The 22,147-nt window shown below is 32.4% G+C and overlaps 2 protein-coding genes across 5 annotated transcripts; both read left to right on the top strand.

Moving 5' to 3' along the window:
• Window positions 1–3,539: 3,539 nt before the first annotated feature.
• LOC123921958 (protein LURP-one-related 7-like) lies at window positions 3,540–6,138 on the top strand. Of its 4 annotated transcripts, none has more exons than XM_045974708.1 (4): window positions 3,540–3,891; window positions 4,634–4,846; window positions 5,467–5,599; window positions 5,918–6,138. In XM_045974708.1, the coding sequence occupies exons 1-3, from the start codon at window positions 3,643–3,645 to the stop codon at window positions 5,596–5,598; spliced, it is 594 nt and encodes a 197-aa protein (XP_045830664.1). In that variant the 5' UTR covers window positions 3,540–3,642; the 3' UTR covers window position 5,599; window positions 5,918–6,138. The 4 variants fall into 4 exon arrangements, with proteins under 4 accessions (XP_045830664.1, XP_045830663.1, XP_045830662.1 ...); XM_045974707.1 differs by having other exon boundaries at window positions 5,467–5,628; XM_045974706.1 differs by lacking the exon at window positions 5,467–5,599 and having other exon boundaries at window positions 3,544–3,891.
• A 1,713-nt stretch (window positions 6,139–7,851) lies between these two features.
• Window positions 7,852–8,649, top strand: LOC123923468 (polyubiquitin-like). The gene has a single exon (XM_045976156.1). The coding sequence runs from the start codon at window positions 7,861–7,863 to the stop codon at window positions 8,548–8,550; it is 690 nt and encodes a 229-aa protein (XP_045832112.1). The 5' UTR covers window positions 7,852–7,860; the 3' UTR covers window positions 8,551–8,649.
• Window positions 8,650–22,147: the final 13,498 nt, after the last annotated feature.

Raw genomic sequence — 22,147 nt, 5'->3', positions numbered from 1 at the left:
AAAATCAAAATAGCAGCAAATAAGGCATGTCTGGCTTTCATTATAACTTTTGATCAGCCACAAGAGAACCATCCTCCACAGGAATTAGTGTATGTCACTGCTGCTATGGATAAGTTTCCGGCAGTCTGTGGAGCAATTGGCACCTGCCTCTATCAACATTGGTGGGTTACAAAAGCTATAACCATGAGTTTTTGATCATCAAAAGTGTATCAACAATCAATATTGCAACATTTATAAATGGCACGACAGTTCTAAGGCTTTTGATACCTTAGACCTAGCAGTTGTGTTAGCAGCCAACACTCGGTGGGATTTAGTCCCACATCGGATAGATAGGACTCTTGAGAAGAGTTTATAAAGAGGAGGCAATCCTCACCTTACAAGCCGGTTTTGTAAGGATGAGTTAGGCCTCGATATTCGTGTCATGGTATCAGAGCCTATCGGGTCTATCGTTGGGCTTCCGCCTTCCTCCGTCGTCCACGCTTCAGGCCCATTCCGCTGGGCTGAAGCGTGAGGGAGGGTGTTAGCAGCCAACACTCGGTGGGATTTAGTCCCACATCGGATAGATAGGACTCTTGAGAAGAGTTTATAAAGAGGAGGCAATCCTCACCTTACAAGCCGGTTTTGTAAGGATGAGTTAGGCCTCGATATTCGTGTCAAGTTGCACAACTCGTTTGTACACAATCTCTTTGTCAAGGCACCTAGAAAAACTATGCAGGTTCTATGGCCTTATCCAGAAAACTAGCCTTTGCTAATATTTTCGGTTTTGCAGCAGGTGATATTTCTTTCAACTATCTAGAAGTTCCTATCTTCAAGTGTAAGACAAGGAAAAAAACTCACCTTGTCAACTAACAACTTCATACTGGTGGTGTAGGGCGTCGAGGAGGCTTCTTAGAAGTCTGTTTGTGTCTTGTTCCTCGCTTGTCTGTCGTTTGGTGGTGGAACTTGACGTAACGGTTGATCAACGGCAGGATTCTTCTAAAATGGCTGAATCTGGAGGTTTCTTGGAGGAATAATGAGGTTCCTTTGTGGTTGGTTTGCTAGCTCAAGTGAGGACAGATGATGAAGATGATGTTGTTGCGCCGTCTAACATCTGGTTAACGTTGGCCAGACGACGCGAGCGTTTGATGACTCTGCATTTATTAGGAAGTTGACGTGGTCAGCGGTGGTAGCAGCCGCCGTGCTAACTGTGGCCTTTCGTGTAGCCACCAATTAGATCTTCGGTAAAAGACGCTTTGTGAAGACTTCGCTGTTGATTAGCTGGTTGTAGTTGATGGTTGGACTCGTTGTGAAGGAGGGGGTGGTAGATGCACACACTCCGATGATCAAGTTAGTAAGGGTCGTAAGTGGGATACCCGCAAAAAATACCCACAATGAGTAGGGTAAAAACCTATATTTTAGAGCAAAGAACGAAATTGACTCGAACAAAGGTCATAATCAAATGGAACAATCGCAATTTGCAACGAAAGAAAATGGATTGAAATAGAAATCGGAAGCAAAGCAAGAAAAATACGGTTTCCTCAAAAAAAGCACAGAAGGAAAATAATCTCAAAAAATTAAAGGAGAAAAGTAACTGAAAATGAAAAGTAAGAAAATTAAATTTTCTAGAGAAAATACGGTGGAAAAATTCCTTCAAGGTGGATACGAAATTTGCTTTGATATCATCTTAGAATTGAAAGTTTATCTTATCTTAACCATACAAAATTGATTTATAAGGTAACGATTAACTCTGCTTTATAAACTCAGTGTAGACCATCTTACATCAACTACAATTTGAAACTTCTTAACAATTTGGATCCCTAACAGCAACTACAAAGTATCTTACCACGATAATATCTTTTTAAAAAGCATCTATCATGATGAATGTTTTACAATTTATAAAAGTTTGTTCACAACATTCAAAACACATAAATTCTTCTAGACTACTATTACTATATAAGCATTTTTGCAACAGCCATATAACTATAAAATATCATATCATTCAATAAACACATACTACATAAATAGTTTTGTAACGAATAATCATAACGGTAAAAGGATAATCTATAATATAATCTATAGTATAAAGTTAAATAATAATTAAAAAAATTAAAAAACCAATCTATTACCATCCTTAAAATTTAAAGGACACTCAATTCATTGAGAAATTCTTAGGTGAGTCATCACCTAAATATTAATGATTAGGCACAACCAATTAAATAATTATAACTCATTATTAATATATTAAATTAATAGAATAGTAATTAAAACCAAATCTCACTAAATAAGGAAAAAAAAAAGTTGTCAAGAAACATGTGCTATGCACTTTATTATTATTTTTTTTTCTTCTAATTGCTCATGTATTTTTTTGTTTCAACTAAGCTCTTTCTTTTTGTTTTTGATTTCTTTGTTTAAATTATTTTTATTTGAACACTTTGATACTTTTTTTTTAATATAAATATCATATTTTGATATTAACTTATATTTACATAATTCACATTTTAAAGAATTTTGCGTATGAAATAGTGGTGCCCAATAATATTAGTTTGGTATCAAAGAATTTACCTTATTTTTATTCATTATTATTTTTGTATTTTTTGGAAACTTAAGGACTATCCAAACTATTATGAATTTGTTTGATAAAGAAATAGTGAATAGTTGATAAACAAATTTATATTGTATAAATTATAGCCGATAAGCTAGATAATTCAATTTGTATTATTTAGTAAAATTAACAGTTGAATTATCTTATTAATATAAAGTGCCATAAAAAATATTTAATTAATATTTAATTATTTTAAAGTAAGATAATAAGAATAAAATGAGAGAAAATTAATAAAATATAAACTATTATTTAGGTGAAATATAAATTATAAAATATAAACAATAAGCTAATTGAATTAGCCCCCGTTTGTGTTAGCTTATTTTTGAGTTTATACAAACAGCTTATGCAATTTTTATGTATTATTATAAGTTTGTCAAGGTATAGTTTATAATAAAATAGCTTATAACAATAATATTTTCATTAGTGTGAACTTATAAAATAGCAAAAAACATAATTTATATTGCATAAGTTGTTTGCATAAGTTTAAAAATAAGTTAATCCAAATGGAACCTTAGCTTATTAATATAAATACAAAGGTTTCAATTAGTAAAAAAAAATAAAAAGAAAGCTTAGTATGAAAAAAAATATATATGATGAGCGTATGAATCAAAATATAAAGTGCACATGTAATTTTTTTTTCTTTCCTTATTTATAAAAATTTGGTTTTGTTAATTTTTTTTTGGTTAAAGAGATTTGGTTTTATTAATTACTACACTAATAATTACTTGTAATTTTTAAATAAATTAATGATTTGTAATTATTTAATTGGTTGTGCCTAATCATTAATGTTTAGGTGCGGTCTCACTAAGAATTTCTCCAATTCATTTGTCCTAATAAAAACAAACAAAAAATTACAAACGTGCATATGATTAACCTTTTTTTTTATGATAAAAATGGTTTTGATTGTTAATCGCAATTCTTAATTTTGACTCACCCAAACAGCATCTGATTCCGCAGCTCTTTATAAAAAATATTATTATATTATATTTTAATTATTTTGTGTGATGCTTTTTTGTATTTGTATTGAATTTAAGAGGAAAAAATAGTAAACAAAAACAAATATGGAATTGGAAACTTCAGATTGCGCGTATACAGGCACCGAAGATCACAACATCCCAATCGATCTCTTCGGTTCCAAAAAACACGCCGGAGTTCCACGTGGCATCCTATCTTTCACCGATGCATCGGGGAACATAGTCTTCAAGGTGCACCGCCAACCACCTAATCCCACCTCATCTTCCCCTCCAAAGGATACCAAACTGTTGCTTGATTCCAACAATAATCCTCTCTTCTCCATCCACCGCTATCAAGTTAGTCTCTTTTTCTTTGTTTCTTTTTTATTATTCAAAAATATTAAGTCTTTGATTATTTGAAACTGCAAATACATCCTCAATTATCCCTTAGTTTGACTCACGCTCACAAAAGATAGCGATATTTGATAAGTTAGTTTATAGCTGGTGAACTAATATGGAACTCTTTATAGTTTACGGCGGATAAGTGTTAGATAGTTGAATTTGTTATATCGGGTAAAATTAGTGGTTGAACTAATAATCGATAAATATGAAATAATTTGTTATATGTTTACTACATATTTATGTTAAGACTTAAGAGTCTCACATAGATGTGAGATGGCCGGGAAATATGTTTATAAGTGGGGGAAATTCTCACCTTACAAAATTAGTATTGTAAAGTTGAGTTAGACCCAACCTAAAATTTTAAGATGATATCAGAGTCTTTTCAAGATTTGTTTGGTCACCTACTAACCAGTAATTTTAAGATGCTATCGTAATATAATTAGCTTATAAGCTAGGAAAAATAAGGTATAAGCTTGAAATTTGGCATTGTCAAATTTTGCATTTTAGTCATCAAATGTGTTTTTTATAATTCATTTTGGTCATGTTCTTAGTTAGTTAATTTAGTTCATAAGTAGAGATATTAGTGGTTATAATGACGATGCCTCACATTCTACCGACTAAAATTGTTGTTTATCCAAATGTTAAAAAAGTAAATTTGGACATTTTTTTAAATATGTTTTTATTTTTATTTTGGTAGAATGGGACTTGGAAATGTTACAAGGGAAGTGGTGATGAGAATAAGGAGCTTGTGTTTGGAGTGAAGAGGAGCGTGAAAACACTTACTAGAGTTGAGTTAGAAGTGCTTATCTCTGGTGAGAGATTAAACGACGATGTTTTCGACTTAAAAGTTCTAGGTTCTCCTTTTAAGAGATCGTGCAGCATTTATAAAGATGCTGATTTGGTGGCACAGGTACATAAATTGATGTTTTAATGATTGTTTCACAAGCTTCAACTGCAAATATCAAAGTATAATTATATTGTTGATGATCATAGTTACCGGTTCATTTATAATTAAAATTATCTTGAAAGATTAGAGGTGGTAATCATTGTTGATGATTAAAAAAACTAATAATATTGTTGATAATCATTTTTACAACTTTTACAGCCAAATTACAAAAATAAACATTGGTTTGGTTAGAGGTGGCACCTGTTTTAGTTAGAATGGCTACGTCTTATGGTGCAGGGGTATTTTCGACATTCTATTATTATTATATATACCGCTTGTAACACTGAAACCCTAATTCATTCTTTCATCTAATAGAAACGAGCTGTAGCGAATTCTGCAGCCGGAGACGTAGCAAAGGGGAACTCCGTTATCAAACTTCTTGTGTTCTTATTGTTTGCAATTTCGTTATTATTACCTTCTGTTACTATTTGTGCACAACACTATGTATCTGTGTTTTTAAATATCGAATAATATTACATTAGATATACATCATGGCTTAAGAATATTACATTACTTATCTGTAAGGATTAAACTATGGCTTCTAATCACAACTTATAACCATTACCTGCTTTATGCATGCGAAGGTGATTTTCATGGGTGCAAAAGTCAGATTGCGTTTTGTCCATACCTCTCGGTTTTTTCTCCGGATGAGTCCCGTGTCTGCTGTGTTTTTCTGCATTTTTACTGTTGTGCTGCGTTCTGCTATTGGTTTCTAAGGTCTGCTTCAGTTGGGATTTCGGTCTCTGGTAGAGCTTTGTGTGCAATCTATGTTTGTGCTCTTATGGTATTATAGTAGTTTGGGTTGCTTTTGACTAATTATAGTGGAGCAAGCCAGCTTTTGGTTTTGGGATTGTAAACTATTTATTGTATTTTTTGTTCTAAACATGTGTATCACTTTGAAGTTTTATAAAAATGTGTATCACATGAAACATGATTAACTTAGATATAAAGGGAGGATTTTCTACAGACTTATATTAATTTAATGAGCATTTCATTGGATTACAAATATTGATTTTGATTTATACTTCTATGCAGAGTAGCCTGATGTACAAGCTTAACCAAATATATGTCCGTAGAGGTAAGTTTCGCCTGACAATCTTTCCCGGGATTTTAGACCATTCTCTTATTGTGGCTTTGTTTGTAATATTTTTGAATGGAAGAAAATAGTATCATTGACAACAACATTCATTTGCAACTTAATTATCCGGTTGCATGTATTTGTAACTTAAACTGCAAGAAAAGGTTTTGATTTGTGATTTTTCTGACTCTCTTGAGGAAATTGAGATATATTTAAGGGTTGACCTCTCTCAACAAATGTTTTTCTATATGAACTAGTCAGAGATCATACTTTGAACAAAATCATACCACATGTGCTACACGTTGTTGGTTTCTACAAATTTTGGTTCATAACATCGGTCGACGACTTAATAAATTAAAGAATCTATACAAAGACTTTATTGTTGTTACATATATGTCAAATGACTATATTTTATATAGGCTTACTACACATTTGGTCCCTTACGTTTATTTTAGGTTTCAATTTGGTCCCTTACGTTTAAAAAGTATCAATTTGGTCCCTTACGTTTATTTTAGGTTTCAAGTTAGTCCTTTCCGTTAGTTTTGTCACTAACACCATTTGAACAGTACACGTGTCAGCGTGTCAAAGTGCCACGTGTCAGTCCACGTATGCAAATTGACTGCCACATGTGACAAAATTGACGGAAAGGACTAACTTGAAACCTAAAATAAATGTAAGGGACCAAATTGATACTTTTTAAACGTAAGGGACCAAATTAAAACTTAAAATAAACGTAAGGGATCAAATGTATAGTTAAGCCTTTTATATATTATGGGTAGATCTCAATCACAGACCTTAAGCCTAAAATTGGAGTAATCTTGTAGTCACTAAAACTGGCCAAAGAAATTAACTTAATCCATTCTTTCTTGTTTCTCTCTTTTCCTGTGAGTATTACCATCATTAACATATCATAGAAGAGTTGTGTTTCAATTGATTCATTATTGTCTCCGTTCTCAGTGTCCAACACCATATCAATGATAATTACCTTCCCTTCTTTACCTTTCTTTGCTATTGCATCCTTACAATTCTTCAATATATTCACACATTCATCGTCATTCCAGTTATGCGATGTCCACTGCAATTTTAAACACCAACATCAACCAATGACTCCAATCCATTAAACACTCCACTGCAATTCTCAATCAATGAATGCGAAACTAACTCAACATATTGACTCATTAAATAAGTTGTTAAATGTGGAGTCTCGCGCAGCATAATCCCAATATGTGATGTTCGCATTGGCGGGACACTTGCTTACTTTCAACTCTTAAATGGATGCATGAGCTAAACTTAGGTCCGATTGATTTTGAGCTTGATTCGAAAATAGTAGTGGATAATTTCCACTCCAAAAAGCATGATGTGACCGAATTTGGAGAAATCATTGTAAATTGTAGTGTTAAGTTTATTAGGAGACAAATAAATGAGGTTGCTCGTAGCTTAACTAAGGCGGCCACATATATAGCTAGTCCCTAAACTTTGGTTGACATACCACATTGTATTGTATTGAACACTTATTGATTAATGAAATGTTATAAGTTTGTTTCATTAAACAAAAAAAAAAAAACCATCAATATATTATGACATACAACAAATTTTAAAATATCTCTATGATTTGACAGAATACAATATGTTCATTGAATGTGTAAAATGATTTAATACCATCGGTGCATATTATATTTTCTCTTTTTAATTTTTACTAAAAAATAATATTCATTCACTCAAATCGCATGATTACACCGTATAAGACAAATTCAAAATCACTAAAATAAAAAACGAATGAAACGATAAACATATTCATGTTTAATAATGGAAAAATCATAAACATAACATACGAGGATAAAATATATCCAAATATGAAAAATTAAATTAAAATGTTCAAAATACGAAATGGTGTAAATTAATGTTGACGGCACCAAAGTTATTGATTGAATTATACCTAGAGGTTGAATCCTCCGACACCATCGACAACGTCAAAGCCAAAATCCAAGATAAGGAAGGAATTCCACCAGACCAACAGCGTCTCATCTTCGCCGGAAAACAACTCGAAGACGGCCGTACTCTTGCCGATTATAACATCCAAAAAGAATCCACACTCCATCTCGTTCTCCGTCTCCGTGGCGGCATGCAAATCTTCGTCAAAACCCTAACTGGCAAAACCATCACACTCGAAGTCGAATCTTCTGACACAATCGACAACGTGAAGGCAAAGATTCAAGATAAAGAAGGAATTCCTCCTGATCAACAACGATTGATCTTTGCAGGAAAGCAATTGGAAGATGGTAGAACTCTTGCTGATTATAATATCCAGAAAGAGTCTACGCTTCATTTGGTTCTTAGGTTACGTGGTGGAATGCAGATTTTTGTGAAGACGTTGACGGGAAAGACGATTACTTTGGAGGTGGAGAGTTCTGATACTATTGATAATGTGAAGGCGAAGATTCAGGATAAGGAGGGGATTCCACCTGATCAGCAGCGATTGATCTTTGCTGGTAAACAGCTTGAAGATGGAAGGACTCTTGCTGATTATAATATTCAGAAAGAATCTACGCTTCACCTTGTTCTCAGGCTCCGTGGTGGCGGCAATGTATAAGTTGATTGCATAAGTTTCTATGTTATGTTTCCTTTTATATGAATGTTTGTTCTGTTCTTTGTTGAAAGTTAATCAATAAAAGTTTTAATTTTCTATCAATCTAGATTTTTTATGGTCGAATGTTTATGCTTTTATTTATGTATAACATGATTGTGAAGCCAAAAAGTCTATGCTGGGCATTTATTCTGGGCTTCTGTTGAATCGATATTGAAGTTACATAGCTAAATGTTATTGAAGTACATAGCTGATATATGTTAATCTCAGACAATTATCCCTTAAATCATTGTATAACAAACCCTGATTGCAAAAATTCCCCATATATTTTCATAACAATAAAATCTTATGAATAATTTTTTACTTGAATCCTTATAGTATTGTATACACGCAACACCTCTCTTCCTTCCAATTAATTTACAGTAATTTGACTGGAATGATAATCCACTTTATGAGATAGAGCCATAGAGGAGATGGATTTCGACTTCGATCTGAAGTATCAATTTGGCAAAGCTAATGTGGTGGTAGATACTTGAGTAAGAATGCGTTGTATAAACCAGGACTCATGATGCACAAGTGTAGTTTGTATGAAGATATCAGAGACCTTAACTTTGATGTCACCAACATGGGTGATGGAATCATGTAGCCTAAGTTGGTGATTACCGTGACTTGAGGTTAAGAATTGCACATGCTCAAGAAATTGGATCTTAGAGAGAGATTGGGTCAATCTGAATTGACTCTGGCACCAGATGGGGTGGAATTGTTTTAAGAGATAATGCAGCATTTATAAATATGCTGATTTGGTGGCACAGGTACATAAATTGATGTTTTAATGTTTGTTTCACAAGCTTCAACTGCAAATATCAAAATATAATTATAATTATATTGTTGATGATCATAGTTACTGGTTCATTTATAATTAAAATTATCTTGAATGGTTAGAGGTGGCAATCATTGTTGATGATTAAAAAAGCTAATAACATTGTTGATAATCATTTTTACAACTTTTAGAGCCAAATTACAGAAATAAGCATTGGTTTGGTAAGAGGTGGCACCTGTTTTAGTTAGAATGGGTAAACTATGTATCTGTGGTTTTAAATATTACATTACTTATCTGTAAGGATTAAACTATGGCTGCTGCTAATCACAACTATTGTCTGCTGTGTTTTTTCTCCTAACCGTAATGAGTCCCTGAGACTTAACACACTTAAACTTTATCTTATATATATAAAAAAACTATGGCTGCTAAGAATTCTGCTGATGAAGTTAACTGGTATTTGTATACCATTACGGTCTACAGAGGAGGGAGGTTGTGTTTCGCTTAGTGTCATTCTATAAGTATCAAGGGTCTGCAATTTGGGGTCGCAACATACAGTTTTTTATGTTGCCGACAATACAACTGCAATTGAGGCTGCATTGGTCATATTCGACCTTGGTTCTTTGCAATGTCAAGGATTGCAATGCGATTGCAATTGTTACTGTAATCACAGACCCTTATAACTTATGAGTCATAAGTATGTCATAGCGGCGAAAAATAAGCAACTCCGCTCATTATTTAAATTTGAGTAATTGATTTTTCAATTAATGAGTATAATTGCATATTTTTCCTTATAAAATAATGTCGTCAGTTTTGATAAGTCAAGCTCATTATTATATAGTATAGTTAGAACATGCTCTTCATCAAGGTCATTATATAATCGATGCTCATTAATTGATGCTGTTACCTCACGCTAAAAAGAAGCATGTGTAGCCAACTAGGCTACTTTGCATATTCCAATATTTATCAGAGGCCTAAACTATATATATTATTAACAGATACTTTTTTTTTTAGGCCCTAATTACTTTGATAATTTAAAAAATATGTTGGGGCCTAAAGCCCTATCTTTGGTTGCTTGACCCAATGGCCGGCCCTGTGTATCACATGATTAAACATGATTGACTATATAAAGGGAGATTTTCTATAATCTATATTAATTTAATGAGCATTACATTTAATTGGATTACAAAGATTTTTGATTTATACTTCTATGAAGAGTAGCCTGATGTACAAGCTTAACCAAATATATGTCCTTCAGGGTAAGTTTCGCCTGACAATCTTTCCCGGTATCATAGACCATTCTCTTATTGTGGCTTTGTTTGTAATATTTTTGAATGGAAGGAAATAGTATCATTGACAAGAACATTCATTTGCAACTTATTTATCCGGTTACATGTATTTGTAACTTAAAGCTGCACGAAAAAGTTTTGATTTCAGACAATTACATAGCTGATATATGTTAATTTACAGTATTTTGACTGGAATGAGAATCCACTTTGTGAGACAGAGGAGATGGATTTCGGCTTCGATCTGAAGTACCAAAGCAAATGTGGTGGCAGATGCTTTGAGTAGGAAGGCATTGTATAAAGCTCATGATGCACAAGTGTAGTTTGTATGATGATATCAGAGACCTTAACTTTGATGTCATGGACATGGGTGATGGAATCATGTAGCATTGATGAACAAGTGGAATATATTTACTGGAATGCATAGTCTGCAAGTGTAATGCATACTTTTGATGATGCAGTTCATATTGCTCAATGACGGAGTTATACTTTGGTCTTGTTGAAAGATTGTACCAGAAGTCTTTTCTTTTAGCACCTCAGTCCTCAAGGCTATCTTACATGGTTTGTATGTTTTTACTGTCTATACATAAACTTTTAATTTCAATCTCTTTGAACTCTGGTACACCTTGTACTGAAGTTCTCTATATAGGAGTGGCAAAATTGCATTCAATGGGGAAGGGTTTTTCAGTGGGAAGAAGAGCGCAGAAACTTATGCATGGAGAATATTAAAATTAATGTAAATAGATGAGTTTGGAGGGTGGAGGCATTGGGATTTTTTATTCAGTACTTTCTGCATATAATCAAAATCTGGAATGTCTCATCGTTTGTGTGGAGCTGTTACAAAACAGAATCCTTATCAAGGATAACCTTATCAAGAGAGGGATTATTAGTCTCAGTTCTCCGAGAGCAGATCCTCTCAATTTGAAAATAAACTGCAGAGGGAGCAGTTCACATCCTCACCATTCACACTTTGTCTTTTTGTCTTTTTATTTTATTGTTTAATGAAAACATTAATGGGACAGGATCTGCTCTCCAGTTCTCCTATTTGCCTTCGGGCATATTTGCGAGGATGAGTCTGTTATTCGTTTGTTCTTTGAATGTTGTATTCTTTTATCTTCTAAGGCTTCATAAGAATTTTTTTAATGGTTTGGGGGTGCTTTAGCTATGCATAATGTTGACAGAAAACACTTGCAATTTGCAGATATGATGAGTAGCAGGATTCATGAGGAAAGGTTTTCGGTAGTATGGTTTTTATGCATCTGTTCAATATGGATATATGCGATGCTTAAGAGTTCAAATTATCTGTTTTTACAGTGATTTTTTAATCCATCTACTTGTTTTAATAATGTTAGAAAACTGCAGTGGGTTTTATTAAACTCGAATCATGATGGTTGTTTTCTGAAAGCTGTGAATTTCAATAGTTTCATTTTTAGTTTCTGCAGCCCCTCATTGTTGGTGATTCTGTTTAACATCGTGATGATTGTTCTTTTGAAAGCTGTCTTGACTAGGTAAGGAATTTCCAAAGGCCAGTTTCTGCTATTAAATTTGTGATATATTTTATCCCGCTTACGTTTGAGGGTAATGCATTCTATTGCAGTTGTGATATATTCTTTCCCATGCATATATAAACCAGTTTTATTCCCCCTCTAATGGTCTAGTAGTTCTTAAATGGTCCTGTCTCAATTTTTTCATATACTTATTTAATATACTCGATCATTTAATTTGTTCTCGTGTAGGCATTTGAATATAAAAAGCTGTTGCTGGACTACAATAGGGAGGTTAGGCGGGCTACTCATGATACCATGACCACACTTGTCACTTCTGTTGGGTTAGAACTTGACCTATTCTAATGAACATTTATTCATGTTTCTTTCTTGCATTTGTTACTGTATAATTTTAAGTATTTGAACACTTGGAAATTTGATAAGTTTTTGTTGATTTATTTTATGAATAAATTTATTCATTCTTCCCCTACCATGGAAGTTTTGCTGATTCATGCCTATGGTTCTCTATCAAGACATGCTCACCAATCATAATATTTGATGTTTGAACTCATCCCATTCAATTTTCTGATTGGTAATAACTTATAAGTTACCTGCTTCAATAGCGTATGAAGAAGCCAAATATCTTTTGGAAATTGGTGTCTACATTCTATTCCACCCAATAAGCATTATCCCAGTTTCCACCAGGCTTGGACATTTTAGTCTACCAAATATACATACATTAAAGAGTTGTTTTTAACATGTACCTATTCAACTGGTTTTGAGTGTGATCATGATATCATGAGTATTGTATGATAGACTCCCAACGAAGGATAATCTTAGGTTGAGAGGTGTAAATTTAAACTCCTCATTTCTTTGTGTGGGTGGGGGTGTGGATGTGAGGAACGTGCTATACATATGTTCTTCAACTGTCCGATGATATCTATCATGGTAAGAGTCTTTGAAAGTGGTTGGGAATCTCAACTGCATTTATAGAAGGGGGGATTGATCATAAATGTTCAAAGGATTAGTGGTAGGTAACAAGAAAATACAAGAAATGTTAGGGGTGATTTGGTTTGCAAATATATTTGCAACTTGGAAAGCTAGGAACACAGTAGTTTTCAACCATGAAGGTTTTAATGGGAGAAAAGTTGTAGAAGAGGCAAAGGTTTTGGCTTGGAGAATATTAAAAAATTGTCATAAAGGTTTTATTTTTCCTCTTTTCCAGTGGATTAATGATCCTTTAGCATGCATGTATGGGAGTGTACAGACAATAATCAATGATCCCTTTTACAGAAATGGTTGTTAGACTCAAGGGATGTTCTCAATATTTTGGAATAGAATGTTTGTTTTCTGCCATCAAATGGTTTGCTACATATGCTTCACAGTTAAACTGTTTTTGCTAGAATTGTTGGTCTTCCAAAACTGTTTTTTGCTGTGTTGCTTTTCTGTTTGTGCAGCTTTAAACAGGTCGGTGGTAAAGGATTTTACTTACTGCAGACCTTGGAGTGAGTTGTTTGAATGTCCTTCTATGCCCATGTATTAGAAACTGATGGTTAATGGCCACCTGGTGATTTTTCAAGTGCAGGGTTGAAGAAGGGGTGTTAGTGGAGCTGACTGTTTGCAATTACTCGTCAAAATTTTGCGCTTTAGTTGCATCTCATAATGTCTTCGCCCTGTTATCTCGGGTTGGAAGCTTTGCTTCTGCAGCCTGAGTGTTCGTTTGTGGCTTGACGCGAGATCCTAAGGTGTATTTGTTTTGATGTGTTAATTGTGAACCGAGCTGTTGTAGCGATTTTGCTAGTTCTCGTCAAGTTTGGTTTCTTCCTTGTTTTTCGGCCGTTTTAGTGTTTTGCCTTTTTGTTGTTGAATCTGTATTGAGTGGTTTCTGTATCTCTCATTTGATTGTAAAGGCCTTGGGTTTGTGCTTAGCCTTTGTAGAATTGTAGTGTATAGTAATTTGTTGTCATGCCTTCGTTTGGGATGTTTTGCTGATCTTCATTGTATCAGGTGGTTTTTTTTGGTTTTGTGAATTTGCACCACTTGTGCATTATTCACTTTTAATAAAAGTTTTTGCTTCTTCAAAAAAACTGGTTTTGAGCATATCTTAATTTTATTGAATTAAAATTATTTATGGATTAAATATGTTTTTGGTTTGAAACCTGATCCTTCTGAAGTATTAATATACCATGAATGAGTGAATTAAATTCATATAGTCGGAGACCTGTTGTTGACTTCACTTCCCACAACCTTCTCAGGAGAGATTTAGCTCCAGATTTAAAGACTTTGATGGGACCAGGGTGGTTTGCACAATTTGATCCAGCTTCTGAAGTTTCTCAGGCAGCAAAAAGGTCTTTGCAGGTTTGCTTTATTACATTCTATTTTAAATGATTTCTATTCATTGTTGGTGTTGAGAAGGAAAAGAGACGAAATATGTAATGGAATTCATGCTTTATCATCAGAGAATACAATCTATACGAAGAGTCATAACATGGACTTACAGGCTACAGCTACCCTCTTTAGTCTTTACAAGTCCAATGCCAATCCACAAACAAGCCTTATTTTCACTGGGATCCTTTGAGATATCGTGTTAGTTTGTGATATCAGCATAAGGGTGAACCATCTGGAAAATTTCTTTTCTTTGATATTTGATATATTTCATTGTGAATGTAAGCTTTGGAACCAATAGTAGTTGCCATAAGTTACGTCAATAAAATCCTCTAATTTTTTTACTTTGAGTTCATTATCATCATATCTTAAATAATACATCTCGAAGGCTTATGCATGTTTTTCCCATGCTGACTTGTGTTAGGAATGCTCATATTTTAAATGCTGATATACTTTATCCTGCTTATGCTTTTGGGTAATGCATTCCACTGGTTTAGGAGTACTTCTATGCTCTCTCAGGATATAGATACGATGATAAAATCCAAACTTTAAAAAATAAAATATACAATACAGTTAAGGTATGTTATCAAAAAATTACTTTAATGTATAGTCTGCAAATGTAATGCATAGTTTCGGTTCAATGAAGGAGTTTTACTTTGGTCTTTTTGAAAGATCTTAGTTTGATTATACCGAAAGTCTTTTCTTTTTGCACCTCAATCCTCAAGGCTATCTTACATGGTTTGTATGTTTTTACTGTCTATACATAAACGTTTCATTTCAATCACTTTGAACATTGGTACACCTTATTATTGGTAGAGGAGTTGGATGAAGATAACTCAGATCTGTTCTTTTAGTTTGCACTTGAAATTTTTAACAATTACACATAGTACTCATCTTATCTATAGAATTTTAAATCTTCAAAGAACCATTATTAATTTATTATTGGTAATAAATTCTGTTTAAATCTGAATATAATAAGGAAGGAATAAACTTTCTTATCGTAAAAAAAAAGAACAAACTTCATTTTTTTTAAAAAAACAACTTCAAAAATCAGGTTGTTTTGTGGCATGGCTAGCGATTTCTCATAGACCTTTCCCATGTGGATGTATGTTTCCTAGACATATGAACCGGTTTGGATTAAACACTTTGTATCTTTTTTATAGACATATCTTGTGCTTATTTGAATGTTATTCTTTAGCTTCTTCAAAAAAAAAAAAAAGATTACTTGTGATAATATGCTCGAAAACTATTTTTCTATCATTTTGAAATAGATGGAGTAGTAATATGGGTTCCTACTGACTTGCTAAGAAAATAATAGTAAATGCTTAGTTTTTATGTGTATGTGTTTGAAGTTTTGCTAACTCTTGAGGGTCTGTTTGGTGCACATGATATGAGACGGGATATGATAACTGTATCATATTATGTCTCAATCCAGTGTTTGGTGACACGACAGGATATGATAAGTTAATCCTGAAGCTTATCCTATCCTGTTTCTCTAGTTAAAATCTTTATTCTGAATTTGAGCTGGGTTACCAGCAGGATAGGATAAGAAAAAATTGTTGATTTATTCTATAAAATATATTTTAAAATAAAAAACTTAAAATTAATAAAATATAAATAATAAAATAATTTGATAGTAAATTAATAATAAAATAATTAATTTATATATATATATATATATATATATATATATATATATATATATATATATATATATATATATATATATATATATGTGTGTGTGTGTGTGTGTGTGTGTGTGTGTGTGTGTGATTTTCTCACAAGGGTAATTTTGTAATTTATATAATTTATAAAATCAAAATTATCCTAAAATTACAATATTTTAAAGTAAAATAATTATTAAAAAATTGCAAAATAGGAATATTAATTTAAATTTAATAACAACTTAAATATAATTCTTTTGCAATGGTAGTTTTATTATTTACATATGAGATATATATTATATTTATATAGCTTATGTAACATGTATAATTGAATTATTTATTTGATCATGATTCATATAAAAAACTTAATTTGTTTATTTTCTCATGATTTGTATTTAAAATTTAAAGTTATTTGATTAGTTATTTATATTTTTATTTATAAAATTCAAAGTATTACAATATAATTTTTAAAAAATATCAATTGTTTTATAAGGGTAACTTTGTCATTTAAATATGTTATGTATCTTATCATATTGGTATGAACAAATATGTATTAAAAATATGATATAATAGTTATCATGTTTGTTATCATGTGTGTACCAAACATAGGATAGGATAACTATTATCCTGCTGATATTCTATCCTATCACTATTCTGTTGTATATCATATCTTGTCACTATCCTATCTTGTGCACCAAACGGGCCCTGATAGTATTCATCATCTATAATCGGATAAATGAGAGATATGAGAATCTCACGTCAGCCTATAAATACAAGTGTTTTTTTTTCAAATAAAAATTCCTTCGTTGCCAAAACAAACCCCGTGCAAGTTCATCAAGATCCAAATATCTTGGCCCATATGTTGTCCATAACCAACTAACAACATTGCGTGTAAACCTTCTTCTTTGCTTACCGGAGTATTTGTTATGAAAAGAGATTGGTGAGATTACACCCATAAGTCTAGAGAACCAAGAAAACAAGGTTTTGTTTCTTTCTTTTGATTCTGATGGACCACTATATACATTACAAAGTACTACTAGTACAATAGGTTCATGAATTATAGGCATAGTAAAGTTCACACCCGTGGAATATATATGTTTGTAATTTGTCATGATAAACCTCTTGGGCTTGATAAAGCCATTGGAGATGCCCTTGGAGATATTGCTGGCTACATAAATTAAAATTCTCAACAATTTAATTGGTATTTTGTAAATACTTTATTTTGTTATAGATGTGGACTAGATGACATCAACAATTTGTAAAGATTTGAATATATATATATATATATATATATATATATATATATATATATATATATATATATATATATATATATATATATATATATAGGCTTAATTAGTATTTTGATCCCTTAAAGAATTTTTTTATTTCACATTAGTCCCTTATTGAATAAAAGTTCCGCTTAGATCCCTTAAAGATGTCACTGTTTGTCAAATTAGTCCTTTCTGTTAATTTATCAACCCCAAATGTATTAGGTAGACCAACATTATAGGTGGTCCACCATATACCTCAATAATTTTTTTAATCTTAACCATCAGATCTTTTTGAAAAGAAAGAAACCATTAGATTTTGCATGTCCACCAGATCTAACAGTGCACCATCACCAACTAGTTTTTATTTCTATTTCTTCATCTTCTTCCTCATTCCTTCATAATCCCTTTATCATGTTCTTCATAACTTCATCCTTTAAACCCAGAATTTCTAAACATATCCAGAAAAATTTAATCCAAATTTGCAAAAATCTTAAATTCTTTTTTTTCTCTTCACTTCAAGGAAAAAGAAAATCTAAGTTCTAGATCTAAAACATAACCACTCCCACCAAGTTTATTAATTAGATTCATACAGATGTGATCTTTTGTGGTTTTTAATTTTGTGGTTTTGTTAGTTTTAAAAATCAAAGCTTCAGTCACCAAGCATGTTAGATTTATCCAGATTTGATGTTTGTGGTTTTTAATTTCATGATTTTGTTGGCTTTAAAAATCAAAGCTTCATTCACCCTAAATTATCAAATCAAAAGGGTTGATGAATTGAGGGATTTTGAGTTCTGGGTATTGAAGATTTTGATGAGATTCAAAAGAAGGGGGTGATGGTGAAGATGAAGCTCACCATGTGAATATGCAGGTTGGTGGTTGTGAAAAACGTTTGCTTTTTGTTATTGGTTTTTGGCACTAGTTCTTCTCTGGTGATGAAGAAGAATAAGGAAGAAGATGAAAACAAAAGGAGAAAAAGTTAGGTGTGGTTGGTTGGCTCTTAGATACCATATACTTTACATGATTTGATGGTTAAGATTTTGACAAAATAATCAAATGGTTAAAATTTTAAATTTTATTGAGGTCTACGGTAGACCACAATGTATATTGGTTCACCTATTAATAGTTAACGTTTCTTTGGAAAAAATGGACGGAAGAGACCAAAACGACTGACAGATATGTCTTTAAGGGACCAATCCAAAACTTTTTTTCTTTAAGGGACCATTATGAAACCTAAAATGTCTTTAAAGGACCAATTAACTAATTATGCCATATATATATATATATATATATATACATATCCATTTGCGTTTTTGTTTAACTACTACTTAGGTCATAAGAATACACTCTCTGACAAACATACGTCCTGCTACTAATATATTTGTACGTTGTCATGATAAGCCTCTTGGCCCAAGACCCCTTTAAATATCAAAAGTCAAAAACCCTAATTTCAATAAACAATTGAAAAATAGATGATATTGAAGTTTTCAATTTTGGGATTACCTTTGAGATTTGAGTTGATATTTGACTTTTGTCATCTAATTGTTTGAAGCATGCCTTGTATCCTCAGAGATTTGTGTTAAGGTTGTTTCAAATTGGATTAATGAACCCATGGATAGGGAAAGATTTCAACTTTGGGGAATGATTCATGTAAAAACAAAGAAAATTATATAACACAAATTAGGTTATGGTTAGGGAAAAGGTTTGAATAGCTGTAAGTTTATGTATTTTTTTCAAATCCGGTTTGGCATGGGGAAGAGGGAGATGTTATATTAATCAGATATGAGAGAGTTTTTTTTTTTTTTTTCAAGTATAAACAAACCTTATTTACCAAAAGAAGGAGTTGAAGGTCAAACATAGATGTTGACATGTCTTTGTTTCTTGGCAAACGATGCATACAACTTTTCTTTTGGTATTCCGTTTGGGCTTATTTGCTGGGCCAATTTGTCACGGACTCTACCTATTTGACTCAATTTCGCAACACATGAGACAAGGGAAAGAATAATTCAATATATTGCCCAAAAGTAGTATCAATTTCGGTCTCTTGTCCACATAGGATTTTGCTCTAGTTGCATGTGAGGTTGACACCTGTTATTTTTTGTCTTCAAGATGGTTTTCAACTGTGTAGTTTAAAGATAATAAAATTATATGCCTTGATTATTCAAATATGTGTTGAACATGTTCTCATAAAAATTAAGCTTCGCGGAAACTTGTGCAACAACATCAACAACTTGAATTCAAATATAAGATTTGATCTGAAGAAGAGTAAAGAAAAAAAATTGGAAACAACAGCGATCATTTGCAATAATAACAACATATCTCTTCCCTATCTCTCTCCCTAAATCCCCTTTCTCTCGGGCTAATTTGAATATTCTACAAGGTTGTGGTTAAAATTGAAGATCTTCTTTTGTCACCCTACTGATTACTCACGCACCATACACCTTTTCCTTTTTACCCTTCTGTTAGTTGACGTTATAAAAATGAAATTTTTTTAAAAATGCCATCTGCTACTTAAATAGCGGACGAGGGTATTTTGATAAATTCATAGGGCGCGTGGGAGAATGGGTTGGGTGACAAAAATAAATCTCTTAAAATTGTTGCAATTGTTCTCTCTTGCTATCTCTCCCTCTTTCCAACTCCCTTACTTTTCCCCTCTCTTTTTATGTAATTTTCAAGTTTTTTTTTTGGGTTAAATATGTTTTTGGTCCCTATAGTTTTTCAGAATTTTCATTTTAGTCCCTGAAATTTTTTTCCCTTTTTAGTACATGAAGTTTTTTCCGTCAATGTTTTTAGTCCATACTTTTTTTCCACATTTTTTAGTCCCTGAAATTTTTTCCCAGAACTACAGAGACATTTAACCCTTTTTGGGGCCCATTATGGGCCTTAGGGCCTGCTTTTAATTTATGGGGCCTAGTCTATTTAGGGTTTAGTATATTTTGTGCTCATTATGTTTACATAGTTTAGACCCCTTCTATATTGGGATTAGGACCCAAATTAGTTTTACCCTTAAAATTGACAGCTCTACCCAAGAACAAAGTCACATTGACAAGTGCCACATATGCATAGTATATGTTTGGTTACGCGTTGGGAACCACTAAACGTACGTTTAAAAGTTCAAACGTGAGTTTTTCATCTTTAAAGATGTTTGGGTGGTTTTTGTGAAATCAATTCCAGTGACCCAGAAGTGATTCAAAGGGAAGCTGATATTCCTAGCTTCTGCGTTGATGGCAAATCGCGTCTAGTAGGTGATTCATTAAATATTGGAAAACAATTACACATATTCCTTTATTGCCCTTCAAAATTGCCATCATTAACTTCTATTATTCTTCTTCCTGCTTCACTCTTCTCCTTGCAACACCTTTTTTCACTTCTTCCTCCTGCAATTTTTTTCATCTCTTCCTTCTGCGTTTTTTTCATGCAATACAGATTTGTATTCCACTGTAGAAACTCGACAATGATCCGAGGGAAAAGGCAGATGAGATATTGACAAAAAATGCTTATGGAACATTGAGAAGATTTGTGTGATATGAGAAGAGCATTGAGAGATGATCAAGAAGAAAACTGTAGAATGGGAGATGTAGATTTGGAGGTATAAAACTAAAGAATTTTCTGGAAATGGAGAGTGGGTGGTGTGGGTGCCATTGAGAGAGGGAGACACGTGACTGTATTGAGAGTGGGTTGGGTCTTTTTGTTTGAAAAATCACAAAACTATTGGGCTTTAACATAGGGAATGGTCTAGTAAAAATAAAAGGGTGGTGTGATTTTATTTTATGTACTATGACCCTTTTGGTAATTTGCACCTTAAAAGCACTTCTTATTTTAAATTATCCAAACAACATGAATTGATGAGAATCACTTTTATATAAATCTATCCAAACATAAATCAATTTAGTTCAACTCACTTTAACTAAAATCAATTCTGTCAAACTCAATTCTACCAAACTCAATTCTAGTCACCGCTAAACCAAACATATACATAATCATCACCACTAACAGAGTAAATAAAGGTAATGAATAATTTGATAGACGAAACACAATTTTAAGGGATATTTGACATTTTAAACAATTTTAGAGGAGTATTTAACAATTTTTGTAATTTCAGGATTATTTGTCTATTAACTTTTTGTTATGAATATATTAGTAGATGTCCATTAGTCTTGACCCATATTCATTGGCCCATATATTGTCCTATAAATAGAGCATATGATACAATGTGATATACACCTTGAATAGAACAATACAAGAGTCTATTCTCTCTTCTCTTTCTCTCCTTCATCTCTTCTTCTCTATTCTTGTTATTCTCTAGGAATAGTTCATATCACGTTATCAGCACGATAGTCTCTCCTCTTTCAAAAAAGGTATAACAACAATGGGAATTGACAATTTTATTTTATGTATGAATTTTTTTATTCTATTTTTTCATATCATTTTGTTCTTCTCGTTTTTTTTTATATTAATTCACAAACCTACGATCCAGAAGTATCGTAGTGATATGAATCCTGAAGATTCATAGTGTGATGAAATTTTAAAATATGAATCCTGAAGATTCATAGTATGATGAAATTTTAAAATATAATCCTGAAGATTCATAAGCATACGCTTATAAAAGTAACGTAAAATATCTTTTAAAATATGAATCCCGAAGATTCATAGATATAATATGATGAAATTTTAAAATATGAATCTTGAAGATTCA

Source organism: Trifolium pratense, linkage group LG4 (assembly GCF_020283565.1).
Source record: "Trifolium pratense cultivar HEN17-A07 linkage group LG4, ARS_RC_1.1, whole genome shotgun sequence".
Lineage (NCBI taxonomy): Eukaryota > Viridiplantae > Streptophyta > Magnoliopsida > Fabales > Fabaceae > Trifolium > Trifolium pratense.
This window is presented reverse-complemented; position numbering and strand designations above follow the sequence as displayed.